Here is a 19700-nt window from a genome sequence, read left to right on the forward strand (position 1 = left end):
AAGTCCCTCCCCAAAACTATTTGGCTGGGATTTCTGCCCCGTGGCGAGTTTTCCGGAGGTGGAGGCAGATCACTATTGACTGCTGGCAGAACTGGAAGATCCTGCCAAAGTCAATAGTCATTTGTGTTGCTTACTGGCTGTGCCACCAGGGAACCTGCTGCAGGGGCTGCCTTCGGTGGGACCAGAATATCCCACTAGCAGGAAGGGCTGGAAAATCCCAGTCTTTACTTCTCCTTTTTCACATTTTCATCAAATTTACACCCACCAACAATAAAAAATACAATGGCAATCCCCTGGCCAACAATCCCTTTATCCCACCCACCCCCAAGCAGCCCCAACATTTTAAATACAAAACACGAAAGAAAAATAATCAAGAATCCACCATCATCCCATACATAATCACCAATAACCTTTACATTCCAACTCCCCCGTTGGATCACTGACTGTGCGGAGTTTGCACAGAGTTTGCACATTCTCCCCGTGTCTGCGTGGGTTTCCTCCGGGTGCTCCAGTTTCCTCCCACAGTCCAAAGACGTGCAGGTTAGGTGGATTGGCCATGATAAATTGCCCTTAGTGACCAAAAAAGGTTAGGTGGGGTAATTGGGTTAAGGGGATGGGGTGGAAGTGAGGGCTTAAGTGGGTCGGTGCAGACTCGATGGGCCGAATGGCCTCCTGCACTGTATGTTCTATGTTCCCCCCCCTAATGTTCGATGTCATCCAATTCTTGAAAATGCATAATAAACAAAGCCCATGAATTTTAGAACCCTTCCATCTTTTCCCTCAACTTGAACTTCACTTTCTCGAGCGTTCAGAACACCAGCAGGTCCCCCTGCCACGCCGAGGCATAGGGCGGAGAGGCTGATCTCCACCCAACAGGATCTGCCTTCGGGTGATCAGCGAGGCGAAGGCTAAGACATCTGCCTCCGCACCTGCTTCCAACCCCAGCTGATCCAACACCCCAGATGTGGCTTCGAGAGGACCTGGATTGAGCCCCGCGTGCCCCACCTTCGAGATTACCCTGAACACCACCCTCCAATATCCCTCCAGTTTTGGACAGGACCAGAACATATGAATGGGATTTGCGGGGCTTCCCCCCCCCGACAGCGTTCACAAACATCCGCCACCCCTCAATGAGTCTGCTCATCTTCGTTCTCGTGAGGTGCGCCCTATACACCACCTTCAACTGTATCAGCCCCAGCCTCGCGCACAAAGTTGAGGCATTCACTCTCCGGAGCACTTCACACCACAACCCCTCCTCCATAACCTCCCCCAACTCTGCCTCCCACTTTGCCTTGATCCCCTCCAGCCATCCTCCCCCTCCCCGATAAATCGCTGACACCACACCCTTCTCCATTCCCCCTGTCGTCAGTACCTCTTCCAACAATGTGGGGAGCAGCATCTCCTTCCTAGCGAAATGATCCCAGTCTTTACCTTGGTACCTCCTTCCCTGCCTTCAAAATCATTATGCTAACTTCACCAAAGCTCACAAGCAATTTTCTGAGGTTAGCGAGGAAGTAGCAATAAACACTGGCCTTGCTCGCAATGTTTGCAGGGACAATAATTGCAAAATGTAATCCACTAATAACATCAGAATCCAGTGTTTTAGGAACAGAACTGTGCTTGATGAGTCATAAGTAGCCTAGGTGCTGTTCTTCCCTGCATCTCCACCAATGCTTTCATACTCCGTAGGTGGCAGGGCAACCAAAACTGTGCACAGATATGGATTTATTGTCACGAGTAGCGAAGTACAGTATTCTGTGTACAGTCCAAGCAGATCGCTCCACACATGAGAATATAGAACATATGATAAATACATGAAGATACATGTTGAAAATACATAAACATAGATAGTGGGTAAAGTATATGGTATGTAGTGCTTCAACTGTAGAGAAGATACGCAAGAAGATCAGTTCAGTTCATAAGATCAGTTCAGACCCTAAGAGGGTCATTCAGGAGTCTGGTAACAACAGGGAAGAAGCTGTTTTTGAATCTATTGATCCATGTTCTCAAATTTTTGTATCTTCTGCCCGTTGGAAGAGAGAATAACTTGTGTGGGAGGGGTCTTTGATTATGCTGCCCGCTTTTCCAAGGCAGCGGGAGGTGTAGACAGTCTATGGATGGGACGCGGGCTCACATGATGGACTGGGCTGTGTTCACTGTAGTTCCCTGTAGTTTCTTACGGTCTTGGGCCGAGCAGTTGCCATACCAAGGCGTGATGCAGCCAGATGGGATGCTTTCTATGGTACATCTATAGACATTGATAAGAGTCATTGTGGGTGGATATGCCTAATTTTCTGAGGAAGCATAAGTGCTGTTGAGCTTTCTTAGTCGTAGCGTCGATGTGGGTGAACCAGGACAGCTTGCTGGTGATGTGTAAACCTAGGAATTTGAAGCTGTCAGCCATCTCCACCTCGGCACCATTGATGCAGACAGGGGTGTGTACGACACTTTGTTTCCTGAAGTTGATGGCCAGCTCCTTGGTTTTGCTGACATTGAGAGAGAGATTATTGTCATTGCACCATGCCACAATGTTCTCTCTCTCCCTCCTGTACTCTGACTTATCGTTGTTTGAGATCCGACCCACTACGGTCGTGTCATCAGCAAACTTGTAGAAGGAGTTAGAGCTGAATTTTGCGCCACAGTCGTGTGTGTGTATAGGGAGTATAGTAGGGGGCTAAGTACGCAGCCTTGCAGGCCCCTTGTGTTGAGGACTATTGTGGAAGCGGTGTCGTTGTTTATCCTTACTGATTGCGATCTGTGGGCCAGGAAGTCGAGGATCCAGTTGCAGAGGGAGGAGCCAAGCCGTGTTCTCGGTTTTGGAGTTTGGATATGAGCTTACTGTGATTATGGTGTTGAAGGTAGAGCTGTAGTCAATTAACAGGAGTCTGACATAGGTGTCCTTCTTGTTGAGATGCAGGGATGGGTGTAGGGCCAGGGAGATAGCGTTTGCTGTGGACCAGTTGTGGCAATAGGCGAATTGCAGTGGATCAAGACAATCTGGAAGGTTGGTGTTGATATATCTCATGACTAACCTCTTGAAGCACTTCATAATAACAGATGTCAGGACCACTGGTCATTGGTCGTTGAGGCGCATTGCCTGGTTCTTCTTGGCACCGTTTGATAGTAGTCTTCCCCGCAGGTGGGAACATCAGAGTGGAGTAGGGAGAGGTTAAAGATGTTTGCGAACACACCCTCCAGTGATGTGACGGTAGTGGCATACTCGTCTAGGTTGGTCGCCGAGGTCTTGAATATTGACCAGTCCACTGACTCCAAACAGTCACGTAGGAGCTCTTTCGTTGCTTCGGACCAGCATTTCATGACCATAACCAGATCCTTCTGCTTGTATACCGGAAGAAGGAGCAGCGTCTTGTGGTCTGATTTTCCGAAATGCGGACGAGGATGGAGCGGTAGGCGCCCTTGATGGTTGTGTAGCAGTGGTCAAGAATTTTAGGACCTCTGGTGGGACAGGAGAGATGTTGGTGGAATTTTGGCAGGACGCTCTTGGTTGGCCGGCCGTGATGAACAAGGCCTCCGGGTATTCCGTTTCCAGATTGTTTATAGCGGTGTACAATTCATCAGTACTTCTGTGTGTGTGGTCTGCATTAAAGTGCCCTGATTATATGCTCAAGTTAATAGTTGAACATGAGTCCACAATTTTCTGATTCGGGCGTTAAAGTTCTATCGCAAAGCCAAGTGAAAACCTGTTTAATAATTCTCACATACCTCCTTTTTGACTGTAAAGGAGAAATAAATAAGTATGATTTAAGATTTAGGTTAGAGTATGAATAAAATAACAGAAAAGAGGTTACAGACTTAGAAAAATTTGAACTGACAGAGGGGGGTGAATCTGTGGAACTCTTTGCCGCAGAAGGCTGTGGAGGCCAAATCACTTGAGTGTCTTTAAGACAGAGATAGATAGGTTCTTGATTAATAAGGGGATCAGGGGTTATGGGGAGAAGGCAGGAGAATGGGGATGAGAAAATATCAGCCATGATTGAATGGTGGAGTAGACTCGATGAGCAAGTGGCCTAATTCTGCTCCTGTGTCTTATGGTCTTATGGACCTTTGTAAACCTTAGCACAAGTCAGCAGAATCTGCAGCTGCGCTGTCGCCAGGACAGCTAACTTCAATAACACTTTTGGGAACAGAAGGTAATGGTTACATCAGTAGCAAACCGGGTCAATAGACAATATCAAGATGAGCTAAAAGTGCCTGCAAGGGTGTGGAGTGAAAGTGCTTGTTTCTGTGTAACACCACTTTAAACAACGTCTCGGGATGTGTTAGAAAAGGTACAAATATGTACCACCTTTTGTAAACAAGAGTTGGTTCAGCAAGCTTGCTTGTTGAGCTAGCTCTCCCTGCATATGCCTGGTTAAACGATTGTAAACATGCTCTCTCACTCCTGTGAATCGTTTGTTCATAGAAATTAGTAATAACAGACCGACTAGCTATCACAACTGATATGTCCCTTTGCTTTCCCAGTGATGTCATTTTATAGATCACTATTAGGAAGAGGAGTCATCCTATCCTTAACACAGACAAAAGTTTGTCATAGCCACTGTTGGGTTTTGTGAATCCCTTGGGCATTGTGGGGGGTGGTTGTCCCGATATTTTGTTTTTGTACAGGATATTTCTTGGGTAGGGTGCCACCAATCACTTCCATTGTGCCCTTCTTCCTTCTTTAATAGCAGAGAAAATGATGGCTCGTGCGTTCCCCTCCCTTCATGGAAAGCAGAATGAAATTGCATTTTACCGACCGGAGACATGGCATCAAATTGCATAAAATATATAAATGATCAGTATTTTGTTTTCACTGATTACAATTAAAACAGCAAGATAAATTAGAGGCAGTGGAGCGATCATGCGAAGTGGGGGTGAAGTAGAGCTGGGTGTTGTCGATACAAGTGTGGAATCTAACGTGTTCTCAGATTATGTTGCCCTCGTTGCAGCGTGTAGATGGGAAACTGATGGGACAAAGAATAGACCCCTGGGAGAAATCCAGAGGTAACAGTGTTGGATAAGAAAGAGACCTATTGCAGGAGACTGGCTTTGACTGGATATATAGGAATGGGACTAGGCGATGGCAGTCCCACCCAGCAGAACGATGGACTATTCTAGAATACTCTATCACCTATTTTCTGTGACTTTGGTGGGCTACATTTATTAGTTTCCCTTCAGCCTATACAGACCCTGTTGCTATTTGAACCACCTGTTTGCAGCTCCTATCATTAGCAGAAACAGTTGAGATCGAATTCAATAGGTTCACTGACACTCAGTTATGTGCCAAATAGAGATGAGTACAGCAAGTTAATCTCCAGTGAGTGAAGTAGGATTTGTACAGTAATCAAATGATCACATGATACTCTCACACATGGGTAACAATCTGTGTCAGGCTCTCTGTGTGGCCTGCACATTGACTGATGGACTGGAGGTAGTTCTGATGGATTTCTATCAGCTACTTTCCATATGATTAAATTTACTGAGAGCTCCTGATCCACTAGTTATGGTTTTGGATCATGGGATTTCTTTTCACCCTGTTATTTCTAGTCTTAAATGAGCACATATGTAACTATTTCACACCAGGACTGATGCTTTTGCAATTATCGGAGGAGCCATTGTGTGTAGTTTTCTATGTCTGGCTAATGTCGCAGAACAGTGGTTTTCAGTAAGTGACATCAACATCAATGGTGAAGACGTCTTTCATGGTTTCATACCAGCAATGTCATTAAAAAATTTAATTAATTTGAAAGCTGTCTTGGAAGGTGTCAATGAACAGCAATCCGTTGTGAAAGAATACTACACCCCTAAATCAGCTATCTCCGCTCAGGATCTGAGCCTCAGAAACTCTTGGTCTGAGCAAATCAGTACCAGATCAGATGATGCACATTGCAAATAGTGTCTTTCCTACCCTCACTCGGGGATATGCCTGCTTCTTTATTCATTCCATGGGGAGCCCCACTTCCACATACCTTTTTGAAGATGTTACTCCTAACCGCGAGATTGAGCGAAGCTTTCCGTTGCAGGTTTCAGATTATGAGCAGAAACTATTTTTAAAATACAGGAATTTATTTTTCTTCCAACTGTCAACCATGGCTATGTTGGTAACACTCACAACCCAACGCGGCCAGACAATGCCAGGAGAGGCTTCCAGTGAGCCTCCTAACAGGCTCTGCACCTCGCGAGATTCTCCGGAGTCCAGCAAGACGTCGGAACCCCGCCCAAATGGGCAGGAGCGAATTACGCTGCGGAGGTAGGTTGTAAATCTATATGCGACCTACCTACACGGGATCCACCGGCCTCCCTCGATTCTTCGGCCTCCCCAGGGAGGCTGCAGCCGGGCACCAATCCGTGCCGGTCCACACAAATGCAGTCCAGGCAGAACGGCACCTGGGGGGGGGGGGGGGGGGGGGGGGGGGGGCACCCGGGCCATCAGAGAACCCTGGGAGGTCAGGGTAAGTGCAGGGTGCCCCCTGCCCCTCCCCCTGGAACATGGGCACCTTGGCACTGCCCGGCTGGCACTTTGGCGCTGCCACCCTGGCACTGCCAAGGTGCCCGGAATGCACTGCCAAGCCATGAGCACTGTCTGGGTGTCGGGGTGGCAGTGCAAGGGTGCCCAAATGCTAGGGTGGCACTATCCAGGATCAGGGGGCCCATGCAATGAGAGTGCGGGGGAGTTTGAATGGTGGGGGAGTGCAGGGCAGGTATGTAGGGGCCTCCGGGAGGTTGGGGGCGTGATGGGTGGGGTACTCGAAGGGAGTGGTTGCTGTAAGGGGATTTTGGGGGCCAGAAGAGGGGGGACCCCCATGACCCCATAGTGGGGTGTCCTCACAGAGGTGAGGGGTCGTGTTCATGTGTGTGGGGGGTGACATTACCCATGGCAGGGGGGTGTGGGGGATCCACTAGTTCACCATCGAGGCACCTTTTCAAAATGGCGGCCTGATCTCTGCGTTCAGCTCCCCAGTGCTAAAAGAATTTCGAAGTGTGGGCTAAACCGGCGAGAAAGTCCTCAGGACCCAAAAGAGTGACAAAGTGTCATTGAATGCATTTTTCTAATGCATGAGAAAAATGGTTGAAATCTCATGATATTCTATGCATAGTTCTAAATTTGTCCTTTTTCCTGACTGTGACCTTACCTTGTATAGATTCCAATTAGTTTTCCCAACTTGTAACCTTGCTTAATGAATTGAGTTGGCTATTTGCATACCTGATTAGTATGACTTGTTTGGAAGATTATCATTAATACGCAGTTCAACTAATTGGCAAAATGAAACTGAAGAAATCACAGGATCTGTGTGTTTGTTCAAAAATAATTTTGGTCCAGACGAAAGTTCAGTTTTCAAACCAGTTTGAGCTATCCTCTCAACATTAGTACTGAATTAGGCTGGGCCATGGTTGTTTTCTTTAAATGCAGCTGGCTTCAAATTTTCTTGTGGCTGCATTTTAAAGAGACAACCACTTAGACAAGAATACGTTTCTATGATTGTACATTACCAGTTGAGCCATTGGCATATTCCTAATTTAAGATTTTTTAATCCATGTGGTAAATGTGAATTTTGGTTATCCCTTGTCCCCACACTGTCACCTTTTGATATTTCTCTCTTCATTTGTTTCCTCCTCCCCTTTCATAAGATTACACGGCTCAGCTAAGTGAATGGAAAAAATAGTTGGCCTGTCAAGGCAACCAAAATTACAGGCGGGTAACCTGACTCACTAAAGCACAAGTCAGGAATATGGTGGAATACTCGCCATTTGCCTGGATGAGTGTAGCTCCAGCAGCAGTCAAGAAGCTCAACACCATCCAGGACAGAATAGTCCATTTGATTGGCACCCATCCACCACTTTAAACATTTACTCCTTCCACCGACGCCTAATGGCAGCAGTGTGCACCGCAGCAATTCATCAACAGTCCTTTGATAGCACCTTCAAGCATGTGACCTCCACTTCGTAGAAGGGCCAAGGGCATCAGATGCATGGGAACATTACCACTGTCAGGGCACGGGCACCACAGGTCCAGACGGAGCGACTGGAGAGAATACCCCCCACCATCTGGCCTGGGCTTTTGAAATCCTACCAACTGTCCTGGCTTGAGACAATTCACAACTATTTAACCTGTGATTATCCCTCTCTCCAGTCACTCCGTCTGAACCTGTAAAGACTTAATTACCTGCAAAGACTAGCATTCAAAGTATCATCTTGCATCATTGACTTTGCCTCTATATGTGGTTGTGGAACTCACCTGATGAAGGAGCTACGCTCCGAAAGCTAGTGATTCGAAACAAACCTGTTGGACTTTAACCTGGTGTTGTAAGACTGTGCCCACCCCAGTCCTACGCTGGCATCTCCACATCATGGTTAATAATGAAGGTTACTTGTGTTTAAATTTTCACAAACATGGTGACAGTGAGTGTAGACAATTTAATTCCACCAAAGCCATGGGTATTAATATAAAATCTAATTTCACCTGTATTGTGACTCTGGGTAAAGTGGGACTGGATTTGAATGCGCACTAGCCCAGGAGGTCGTAACGCCATTCACAAGTCATCCCACTCTGAACTTGAAGGCAGCAGGGCTCCCACCAGCCACCTTCCTGTCTGATTAAATGCACTTTGCTACCAAACCCTTCCAGGGGAGGGCATTAAATTCTGCTTTATGCTTCTCCTTTTGCTCAGATCCCCCCGCAATATTATGCCATCAGTTTCTTGCACTATATTGTGGAATTGAATTCAAATATAACACAGATTAATTTTGTGTATAACTACACTATGGTGCCACCGTGAACAATTTCACATTTTTCATGGTCCTACACATTCAATACAAAATATTTAATCTTCACTATACCAATTTGCAATGATGCTAAGTGTTCCAGCAATCAAATGTGCAATATTGTACATTGTATGTAAATCTGAAAAAGAGCAATGTTTGCTTTTCCAACTACTACAAACTAACGGTCACAAACAGAATTTATTTTGTGTGTTTCAGGAACTGTTCACTGAGTTGCACAAGTTCTTGAATGATGATGAAAGTAAACCTGAAGCAGTGGAATGTAACCAACCACCTTGTAAGAAAATCCGATTGCAGGATTCTGAAAAGAGTGATGACAATTCCGATCTCAGTGGAGCAGCTGAGTTATTGTCGAGTGAATATGTGCTTCGCAATGACCAGGTTCAGATCTGCACTGTGTGTCTGGGTATTCTCCAAGACCAGTGTGAAAAGGAGTTTGTTAAAAAGGTAAAAAGTTTGATGCGTTCTCTACAGCTGTTACATCAATTAAGCCATGATCTGTTACGAATCTATTCCGAAAAAGGTGCTGATAATTACAGTGCAGGTTTTGCATGGTGAGTTAAGTCATAAATTATACAAATTAGCAAGGAATTTCAATATTTCAGAAAGCCAAAATCGTCCGTTAATTCAGTGCCTTATTTATTTTTGTCTAATTTTTGTCATTAGTGGTCTTTATTACATTTGAGTATTGGATGATTAAATGAGTTTTGATACTTTTTGTTAACATATATTGATTAATATTATGCCTTGGTTACTTGGCTAAATACTACTTTAGATTCACAGTATAGGCACCTTTAGGTGTGATTGATCAGTGCAGCAAATCCTAGATTTCTTTCCAGATTAATTATTGTTTTTCTTCCTGAATAATTGGAGGCAAAAGTTTTTTAAAAAAAAACTTTTGATATTTCTCTCTTCATTTGTTTCCTCCTCCCCTTTCATAAGATTACACGGCTCAGCCGTGGCTGAATTACATTAGTAAGCAAGGACATTAATTGTATCCTGGAATCTTGTACTAATAATTTATTCAGCGACATAGAGACTATGATGGATAACTCTGTTCACAGATGCCAGTGCCTAGCTCAAATGGTATATTCATTAGCAAATTGTGGGGTGGGCACAGAGCTGAAAAGGAAAGCCATGTTCTGCTTTACAAAGGTTGAGTGGAAAGGGATGGCTGATTTGGGTTATTGAGTGCTATTTGACTCTGAGCTTGCGTTCTGAGCTTGAATGAAGAGAACGGTTAAGAATTCTATGTCTCGCTCTGTCTATCGGACAAACTTATCTCAATTGATGAAGCCGTGAGGAAGGCTGTTGTGAAAGGTACAAAATTTACACTGGTGTCTTGGAAATTGTTTTTCGAATATTGGATTGAGGCAGAACTGAGGGAGCCTTATTTCCTAATTAGCTGCACACTCGGTTCCTCAAGTGGAAATCCTCTGTCATCTTCACCTGATGAACACAGAATTCACCATGAATCAGAATTGTCCAATGTAAGAAGGCATCTATTTGTAACCTTGAGCATGTGGTTGAACTTAGCATAATGTATTTGTTTCATGCTCATTGACATTAGAAGAGTCTTACCAAGGCTAGTGCAGATAAGAAAGTAATGGGGGCCCCAGGTACAGGATTGGGTCCCTGTGGTCTGTAAGATTAGAAATCCTGAAACTTTTCCATATAATCCCGAACCTTCCAGGTTAAATTATTCAAGCCCCTTCGTCAGTCAAGTCACTATCCACCTCATTGGTACTGCATTGAAAGAGAACCTAAATGGGAAAGACTCCTCTAATGTTCTTGAGAAATATTCAATTTCAGAATAGATTTCCATAATTTAAATCTAGTTTCCTTTGAAAATGTTAGTTCACTGACATTTTAACGAATAATGCAACAGAATTACAAAATAATACACCCATAAGCAAGGATGAAGAAATAAAATTTGGCAGCACAGTGGTTAGCACTGCTGTCTCACAGCGCCAGGGACCCAGGTTCAACTCCGGCCTTGGGTCAATGTTTGTGTGGAGTTTGCACATTCTCCCCGTGCCTGTGTGGGTTTCCTCCCGGGTGCTCCGGTTTCCTCCCACAGTCCAAAGATGTGCAGGTTAGATGGATTTGCTATGCTAAATTGTTCCTTGGTGTCCAAAAAAGATGCGGGTTTATTTGGATAGGGTGGGGGAGTGAGCTTGGGTGGAATACTATTTCAAAGAATCGGTGCAGACTCGGTGGGCCGAATGGCCTCCTTCTGCACTGCAGGAATTCTATGATTCTATGAAAATGGCTCCGCATACATGAGTACAGAGAGTGACAGGAAAAAACATTGTATCTGGCTTGATATAAAACTAGGTACCCGTACAGCCCCATGAGAAACAGGACAAGACCATGAAAAGTATGATAAAATGGTGCACACGCTCCCATGGAGCGTCAGTTTGCAATTACTACAAGAAATCCAGAATAAATGTTCTGCACCATGTTGGGTGTGCACTAACATCTCCATTAATGTTAACATCTCAAGGCACTACTGACCCATCAAAGCCTCTTCTCCGATACCAAATCCATCAGTCTCCATGGAGGAGCCAAGCAACAGTTTTTTAAAAAAAATTAAGTAAATACATGAAAACCCTAGTTCTAAGGGGAGTTACATATAGACAACACAACTTAACCCCAAACTAAGGCAGAACCAACATCATTCCACACTGTTATGCAGAGAGGACCAGCAGCAACGTGTTCGGATTATGATCAAATCTGAGCCTGCAAGAAAGGAGGAAGAAAAAAAGGAAAGAAAGGTTTGAGCTACCAGAACCAACTCCCAGGACAACGAGGGATGGGGACCGAACCTAGGCTCCATATTACCCTGAATCACGCCATGCAACCACCAATGAAGAAGAGAATAGATCGCTCAATCAACCAAACGAGCATCCCACCCCCAGGGGAACACCAGGATATTTATCAAGTTTAGAACTCTGCTCATCTCCAGGCCCCCATGCACCGAAGAAGTAAAACCCAACCACCCAGGATGCCCCCAACAAGCACCCGTGAAAAGTGACACCCCAAGCCCGCAACAAGAGGCAACCGGCTACTAACCTAATACCGTACCTGGCCTAGTCCAGCACATCGCAACACACGGGAAACTTTACCGACGGTACCTCCAGCACACCCCAAAACCTGCACACCAGCTGAACCTGTACCTCTCCCACCCCATGAGGAGCAATGCACCATCCCCATTAATAAACTACAACTATGAAAATTGTTCAAACATGGTACAAATGTCGCATTAGCAACACAAGAAATCACAGATATAGGAAAGATACACAACAAAGGCAACATTCCCCTCCCCACTCCCCCCGCCAGTCGTCACAGGTAGAATCCCTCTACCGACCCCCTGACTGTGTCCTTGACATTTTCCAGGTATAAAAAGTCCATAAGGTCACCCAACCAGGCTGAGGCACTAGGTGTACCATCCTAACTAATACTCAGAAGAAGAGGATGATCACTCCAATCCCAGTTGTGGGGGAAATCCCAACCCAAGACGAACCATCAAGACCCCCAGCGATTGGGCGTCCTGGGAGAGAGTGTCGATTTCCCCCTTCCGGGTAACAACAGGACCAGACTAGGATTAGAAACAGCATCCTGCTCACCTGGATGAAAACCGAAAGAATCCTGTGACTGGTCCCATCCTGGATAAGCCACAACCTTTTTCAGCCCAACATTGAGAAGACCAAAAGTATTCTCTGCCACAATCTCTGCTCCCTTAGCACAGATTCTGCCCTCCTGTCCAGTTCCTTCCCCGCCAAAGCTTTTGGCAAATATGACCTCCTTTTGATCTTGAGTTCAGTTTCACACCCCAAATCCTTTCCATCCCAAAGACTACAAACTTCTATTTCCTGAAACTGCCTCATTTTCTCATCACGTGGTTTCTATATAATGTGCACAGCTATAAAGAAATACTTCAGGATATTGGGTATCCAGCCTAAGAATATATAAATGCTCCAAGGATGAATGTAGCCTTCCCTGTATCTAATTTACTGAAAGCACAATTATTAGTAAGGTTTTATTTTCGAACCTGGCCTCACAATACCTGATGACTTAATTTGGAACCAGCTATCTTGACATAAGCAGCTACAAAAGAGTGTTAACAAATGCTTCTTGACTTAGCATTTACAATAGCAATTCTCCCTTATTATTTACAGATCATGGCCACCATAGAATCTGGAGAGGGGTCGGGGGGTTTCTTTTTCATGGAAATAGCGCATGCTGTGTGTCCGTGCTTCTATACTTTAATTGTTTCTTCAAGATCCATTTTAGCCTTAATCACCAGCAAGTCAATAATCTAGAGGTCGGTGACATGGGCATTTCTCACGAACATTTGCCGCACTTTATCCCGTACCTGTTTCACTGAGATATTGAGGTAGAATTTCTCCAAGGTATTGGGCACCTACTGGTACCAGGCTTCGTAAAGCTCCCTCATCCGCTGTTTAGCTTTGCTCTAGTTCCGGGACAGGAAATTAAATGAAAATCGCTTATTGTCACAAGTAGGCTTCAAATGAAGTTACTGTGAAAAGCCCCTAGTCGCCACATTCCGGCGCCTGTTCGGGGAGGCAGTTACGGGAATCGAACCGTGCTGCTGGCCTGCCTTGGCCTGCTTTCAAAGCCAGCGATTTAGCCCTGTGCTAAACAGCTAAACAGGCGATGAACGGCTTCATCACCTTCACTGAACCCATCATGAGAACTCCCAGCCACTGCCATCTTCACCCGAAAAAGGGAATATGCACTGCGATGCCGCAACTGAACATATCAGGCACGTGGCTTGTTTTAAGACTGGTTATTGTCGTTGGCCAATAAAGAGATCGAACCTGTGACCTTGGCGTTATTAGCAACATGCTCTTAACCATCTATCTACCTGTAGTGATCTCCAACTGAGAGCAACAAGTAGTAGAAATGAACAGTTTTCTATGAATCATTATGTATGTTGGTTGGCTAGAACATAAAATGACATGTATAAAAACATTATAACAAATGGTTACCAGTGGAAATGATAATTCTGTAATTAGTCCGTACTGAGGAAAAGGGAAGCGAGAGAAAGAATTGCACTTTTAGTGTGCATGACCTTAATACAGTTGGCTGGCTGTAAGATAGGCACAGTCAAACATTTGAAGGGATTTATTGATGGAAAAAAGTAATTGTACCTTGCAGTTTTTGTTGTTTTAAATCTATTTTGCTGTAAATGGAAAATTGTGTTTACTTTCAGGTGTGTGGTGAAGTGGATTCTGCTAGTTATCATTTTAGCAACCTTGTGTTTTCAGTTTCATTGCCACCACAGCTTTTAGTCAGAGAGGTGAGTTTTTCAAACATGCTTTTTTTTTTGGCTGCTTAAAATGTTTAGTTCAAACTTTTTAACTTCTCCTTTTTAATTGTCTTTCAACCAGTGTAATCTGATATAAAGGCAGCAGGATGGTACGGGTGCTGAACTCTAGGTTCTTTGCACCTCCTGTCAGCTGTTCAGTGCAAATCGGGAAAGAAAGAAACACAGCCCGAGTTAGATTGTTCTTTTTCCATTAATCCACCGCACAAATCTCTATGTAGAATCCTGGTCCGGACCTGGTTAAACCTGCCCATCTCCCTGTTTGGGTACCTTGTATGCAAACACTCTTCTGAATAGAAATGGAATATTAAGCCGCTTATGCCACTGAACCTGTATGTTTAGTTGTTTGCTTAATGCAATGTTAGTTATTTTGGATAATTCACAGGTCATATGGTCTTCGGTCATTTTGGTCAGTTTGTTTTTCTATTGGCCAAATGTAATTTGTGAAAGGATTAACTATATCTGAAATCGCAGCGCAGAAGGAAACCATTTTGCCTTGGAGCTGGTTCATGAGCTGTGCTTTCTGCTCTAATCCCATTGCCCTTCCCTTTTCATGGATTCTTTTTTTATTTTAAAAATATTCTTTCTTTGGAGATACTGACCCAATTCCTTTTTAAATGATAAGCCTCAATAACTGCTTGTGGCAAAGCATTCTATATCCAATAATACTCCCTGCGATAAATAATTTTTCTTGCGTTCCACCTTCGTTCTCCTGGTTTTTGTCTTGTATTTTTGCCCCATGGTCGCTGATTTTGTGAAGCAGTGGAAACCGTCTTTTACTATTTACCCTTTCAAAACATTTCCTAACTTTGAAAACCTCTTGAATTCTCCTGACGTTCTCTGCTCTTGTGAAAAATCCTGCAGTTTTTTGTCTCCACTACTACCCCTTATTCCTGGTATCATTAAAGTGAATCTTCATTATCTCTCTTTCCAAGGCTGTCATATATTTTCTCTAACTAGGAGTTTGGAAACGCATCCAAATTTGAGCTATGATTCGGGAGAAAATTGGTTGGGCACTTGAAGGAAATAAACCTGGAAGGCTACGGGGATCAACCGGGAGTGGAACTAACTGGATCATTCTGCAGAGAGATGACCTATACTTGTTGGGCTGAATGGCCTTCTTGTGTGCCATAAATAACTCTATATGGCGTTATGCTGTACATAATTAATGCCTTGCACAAATTCCACATCACTGACCTGCTTTTATATATGGAAAATCCTCCAGGTATGTCCTACCCACAAAAAGAAGGGTAAATCCATTCAGCCATTTACCACCCTCTCAGTGTACTCTTAAGCATAGGATTGAATAAAACTATATGGGGTATATGGTACAGAAACAAACCATTTGACCCAACCAGTCTCCTCCCATCTTTTCTTATCTAAATTTACCATCACATCCATTTATTCCCTTCTCCCTCATATGCTCATCTGGTTTTAGCAAAGTGATGAAGGCATCATCGGTAGTGTTATCAAGAGGCATAATCTCATTATAACTTGCTCACTGATGCTCGGTTTGATTTCTGCCCGGATCATGTAGTTCCAGACCTCCTTTTATCGCCTTAGTCTATGCCTTGGCGTGTTCGCAGACTTATTCAACCTCTCCCTACTCTGTCATGAGGTTCCCACCTGCTTCAAGAAGACCACCATCATACCTGTGCCAAAGAAGGACCATGTGCCTCAAATAATTACCGTCTGGTGGCCTTGACACCTGTCATTATGGAGTGTTTCGAGAGATTGGTCATGAAACGCATCAACTCCATGCTCCCAGAATGCCTTGATCCACTGCAATTGGCATACCGCCACAATCTATCCACAGCAGACGCCATCTCCCTGGCCCTACACCCATCACTGGAGCATCCCGACAGCAAAGACTCCTACCTCAGATTCCTATTCATTGACTACAGCTCTGCCATCAGCACCATAATCCCAGCCAAGCTCATATCCAAACTCCAAACCTAGGACTTGGCTCTTCCCTCTGCAACTGGATCCGTGACTTCCTGACCCACAGACCACAATGAGTAAGGATAAACAACGACATCTCCTGCACGATAATCCTCAACACCGGGGCCCCGCAAAGCTGTGCACTTCGTCCACTACTGTGCTCCTGATACACACACGACTGTGGCAAAATTCAGCTCCAACTCCATCTACAAATTTGCTGATGACACGATCGTAGTGAGTGGGATCTCAAACAACGATGAGTCAGAGTACAGGAAGGAGATAGAGAACCTTGTGGCATGGTGCAATGACAATAATCTCTCCCTCAATGTCAGCAAAACTAAAGAGCTGGTCATTTGACTTCAGGAAGCCAAGTGTCGTAAACATCCCTGTCTGCACCAATGGTGCCGAGGTGGAGATGGTTGACCGCTTCAAATTCCTAGGTGTGCACATCACCAGCAATCTGTCCTGGTCCACCAACATCGACGCTATGACCAAGAAAGCACAAAGGCACCTATACTTCCTCAGGAAATTAAGGAAATTTGGCATGTCCACAATGACTCTTAGCAATTTTCACAGATGCACCAGCAATTTTTACGGTTGCACCAAGAAAACATCCCGCCTGGCTGCATCACAGCCTGGTCTGGCAATTGCTCAGTCCAAGACCGTAAGAAAGTGCACAAACTACAGTGAACACAGCCCAGTTCATCACGCAAATCCACCTGTAATCCATTGACTCTGTCTGCACCTCCTGCTGCCTTGGAAAAGAGAGTGGCACAGTGGTTAGCACCGCTGCCTCACAGCGCCAGGGGTCCGGGTTAAATTCTGACCTCGGGTGACTATCTGTGTGGAATTTGCACATTCTCCCCGTGTCTGCGTGGGATTCCTCCGGGTGCTCCGGTTTCCTCCCACAGTCCAAAGATGTGCAGGTTTGGTGTATTGGCCATGATAAATTGTCCCTAGATGGGGATAGAGTGGGGAAATTGGGCCTAGGTAACGTGCTGTTTCAGAGGGCCGGTGCAGATCTGAAGGGCCGAATGGCCTCCTTCTGCACTGTAGGAGTTCAATGAAAGCAGACAGCATAATCAAAGACTCCTCCTACCCAGGTTATTCTCCCTTCTAACCTCCCATTGGGCACAAGATGCAAAAGTCCGAGAACCCGCACTAACGGAATCAAAAACCGCTTCATCCCCGCTGTTACCAGAGTCATGAATGACCCTCTTATAGACTAAATGATCTCTCTACGCATCCTCTCTACTGTTGCAGCACTATACTCCTTATGCTTCACTTGATACCTATGTCTATGTATTTGCATTGTGTATTTATCGTATGTCCGATGTTTCTTTTCATGTATGGATCAATCTGCCTGGACTGTACGCAGAAAAATACTTTTTCACTGTAACTTGGTACACATGACCAACATAAATTTAAAACTAAATCCAAACTCGGAAAATAGAGTTGAATTCCCGAGGTGAGCTAGGAGCTACTGCCCATGACATCACAGCCGCATTTGACCGTGTGGCATCTCGGAGCCTTAGTAAAATTGAAGTCATTGGAATGGGAGGGGAATTCTCCATTGACTAGAGCAGTGTTTTTCGAAGTGGGGGTTGCGACCCGTGGGTGGGTGGCAACCCCCACTTCTGTGAAATGGGTTGCAAAAGGTCTGCAAAAATGATCCTCGAGGATCACCTGACCAGGGGCGCGATTCTCCGCTCCCGCGCCAGTTGGGAGAATCGCCTGGTGCGCCATTTTTCCACGAGACGCTGGTCCGACGCCCTCCCGCGATTCACCCAAGCGGCGAGAACGGCCCCGTCGAGTTCTGCGTTGCGCAGGCCGGAGAATCGCCCGGGACCCAAAATGGTGATTTTCCGCTACACCTGGTATTCTCCGGCCCGGATGGACCGCGCGGCCTGCCCAAAACGACGGCTTCCCACCGGCGCCATCCACACTTGGTCGCTGCCGCCTGGAACAGCGCGGGATCGCTGGGGGGGCGGCCTGTGGGGGGCGAGGGGGGTTCTTTCACCGGGGTAGGACTCAAAAGGGGTCTGACCCGCGATCGGTGCCCACCGATCGGCGGGCCAGCCTCTCTGAAGGAGGACCTCCTTTCCTCCGCGCCCCGCAAGATCCATCCGACATCGTCTTGCGGGCGGCCTCTGGAAGGGCGGCAACCACGCATGCGCGGGTTGGCGCCGGCCAACCCGCGCATGCGTGGGTGATGCCAGTTACGCGACGGATGACGCGGCGCCGTTTTTATGCGGTGCCAATTCCCGGTGCACGCTGACGACGCTGCTTTCACGACACGCCCCCCCGAGTTTCTCACGGCCCCGATCCTAGCACATTTTCGGGCCCTGAAGCGGTCGAGATCGGGGCCGTTTCGCGCCGTCGTGAACCTTAACGGCGTTCACGACGGCGTGGGCACTTATTCGCGGGAGCGGAAAATCGCGCAACTTGTTTCCCATTTTTTCCCTGGGTGAATTCTGGCTGCAGTACAGTGTGTGGCCACATGAGGCTGATGTAGAGGCCGGTGGTGTGGACTTTCTGCCTCCCTGGGTCTCTTATAGTCACCGCCACCAACACAGCCTCCAGCAGCCATTCCTGTTTCTGAAGCAGATGATCAGCAGGTTAGTCAGCACCTGCACCTACAACTGAATAGTTTAAAAGAAAAAACTCAATTATCTTTAAATTTATTTCCTGCAGATACTCCTCCTGCAGAGAGTTGGTTTCCAGCAGTGCGTCGCGCTCTTTTTTTTCCCAGGTCTGCATCTCCCACTCAAAACCAAGTGACTGCTGCCTGGAATATGTTTCCACGTGTACCCCAGTCAGTAACTCGTAGCTGGGGCACTGCCATATCCAGGATTTCACCACCTTTCAATTGGTCCATTGTCACAACGCTGATTTATGTTTGTCCCATTCTGAACTCTGCTCTGGGGCGACGAGTGTGGGCTTGGGAACTCCATCCATCGCAGTCGGGGCGGGGCGGGGGGGGGGGGTTATGCATCTGTTCATCTCACACAACGGGATCGACTTCAGGGTTAATATTCTGAATCCGATGCATGTTTAATGTCTGCCACTGTGACCATTGTCAATTAATATTGAATTTCTGTTGCCATTAACGTTGTCAGTGTTGGTTCAATTTCTGAGACAGTTAATCTTGTTGATGTCTGTTGAGTTTCAGTTACTCTTAACCTTGTCAATCAGATCTAATTATAAAGTTGTGCTGTGTGTATATAAGGAGTTTGATGTATATTTAAAATGGGGAGCCACTCTCTGCTCACTTTCTGAGATGAGTCACTCTCTCAGTGAGATTCTCTTTGCAATCAATGTTGAGTCTCCTTCCCCGTCAGCCCAAACTCCAGGCGTGTTTCCAAGAAATTCCTCATTTCTCCTTCAAACACCTCGGGACTCTGCGATCAAAAGACTCACACACCGATCTGTACAGAGAATTTTTTTAATGAATAGAGTGCCCAATTCATTTTTTCCAATTAAGGGGCAATTTAGCGTGTTCAATCCACCTACCCTGCACATCTTTGGGTTGTGGGGGCGAAACCCACGCAAACACGGGGAAAATGTGCAAACTCCACACGGAATGTGAGCCAGAGCCGGGATCGAACCTGGGACCTCGGCACCG

General features: G+C 45.8%; 1 protein-coding gene across 4 annotated transcripts in view; it reads left to right on the forward strand.

Annotated features, from left to right (window-relative positions):
• The window catches only part of pus10 (pseudouridine synthase 10), a 100954-nt gene that overhangs the window by 5951 nt on the left and 75303 nt on the right, over positions 1-19700 (forward strand). For 2 of the 4 annotated variants that reach the window (XM_072507800.1, XM_072507801.1), the window contains exons 3-4: positions 8980-9228; positions 14021-14107. In XM_072507800.1, coding sequence (XP_072363901.1) covers positions 8980-9228; positions 14021-14107 — 336 coding nt within the window. The remainder of the gene's footprint in view (positions 1-8979; positions 9229-14020; positions 14108-19700) is intronic. The other 2 variants (XM_072507802.1, XM_072507803.1) reach the window with 1 other exon arrangement.

Source organism: Scyliorhinus torazame, chromosome 1 (genome assembly GCF_047496885.1).
Source record: "Scyliorhinus torazame isolate Kashiwa2021f chromosome 1, sScyTor2.1, whole genome shotgun sequence".
NCBI classification, from domain to species: Eukaryota; Metazoa; Chordata; class Chondrichthyes; order Carcharhiniformes; family Scyliorhinidae; genus Scyliorhinus; species Scyliorhinus torazame.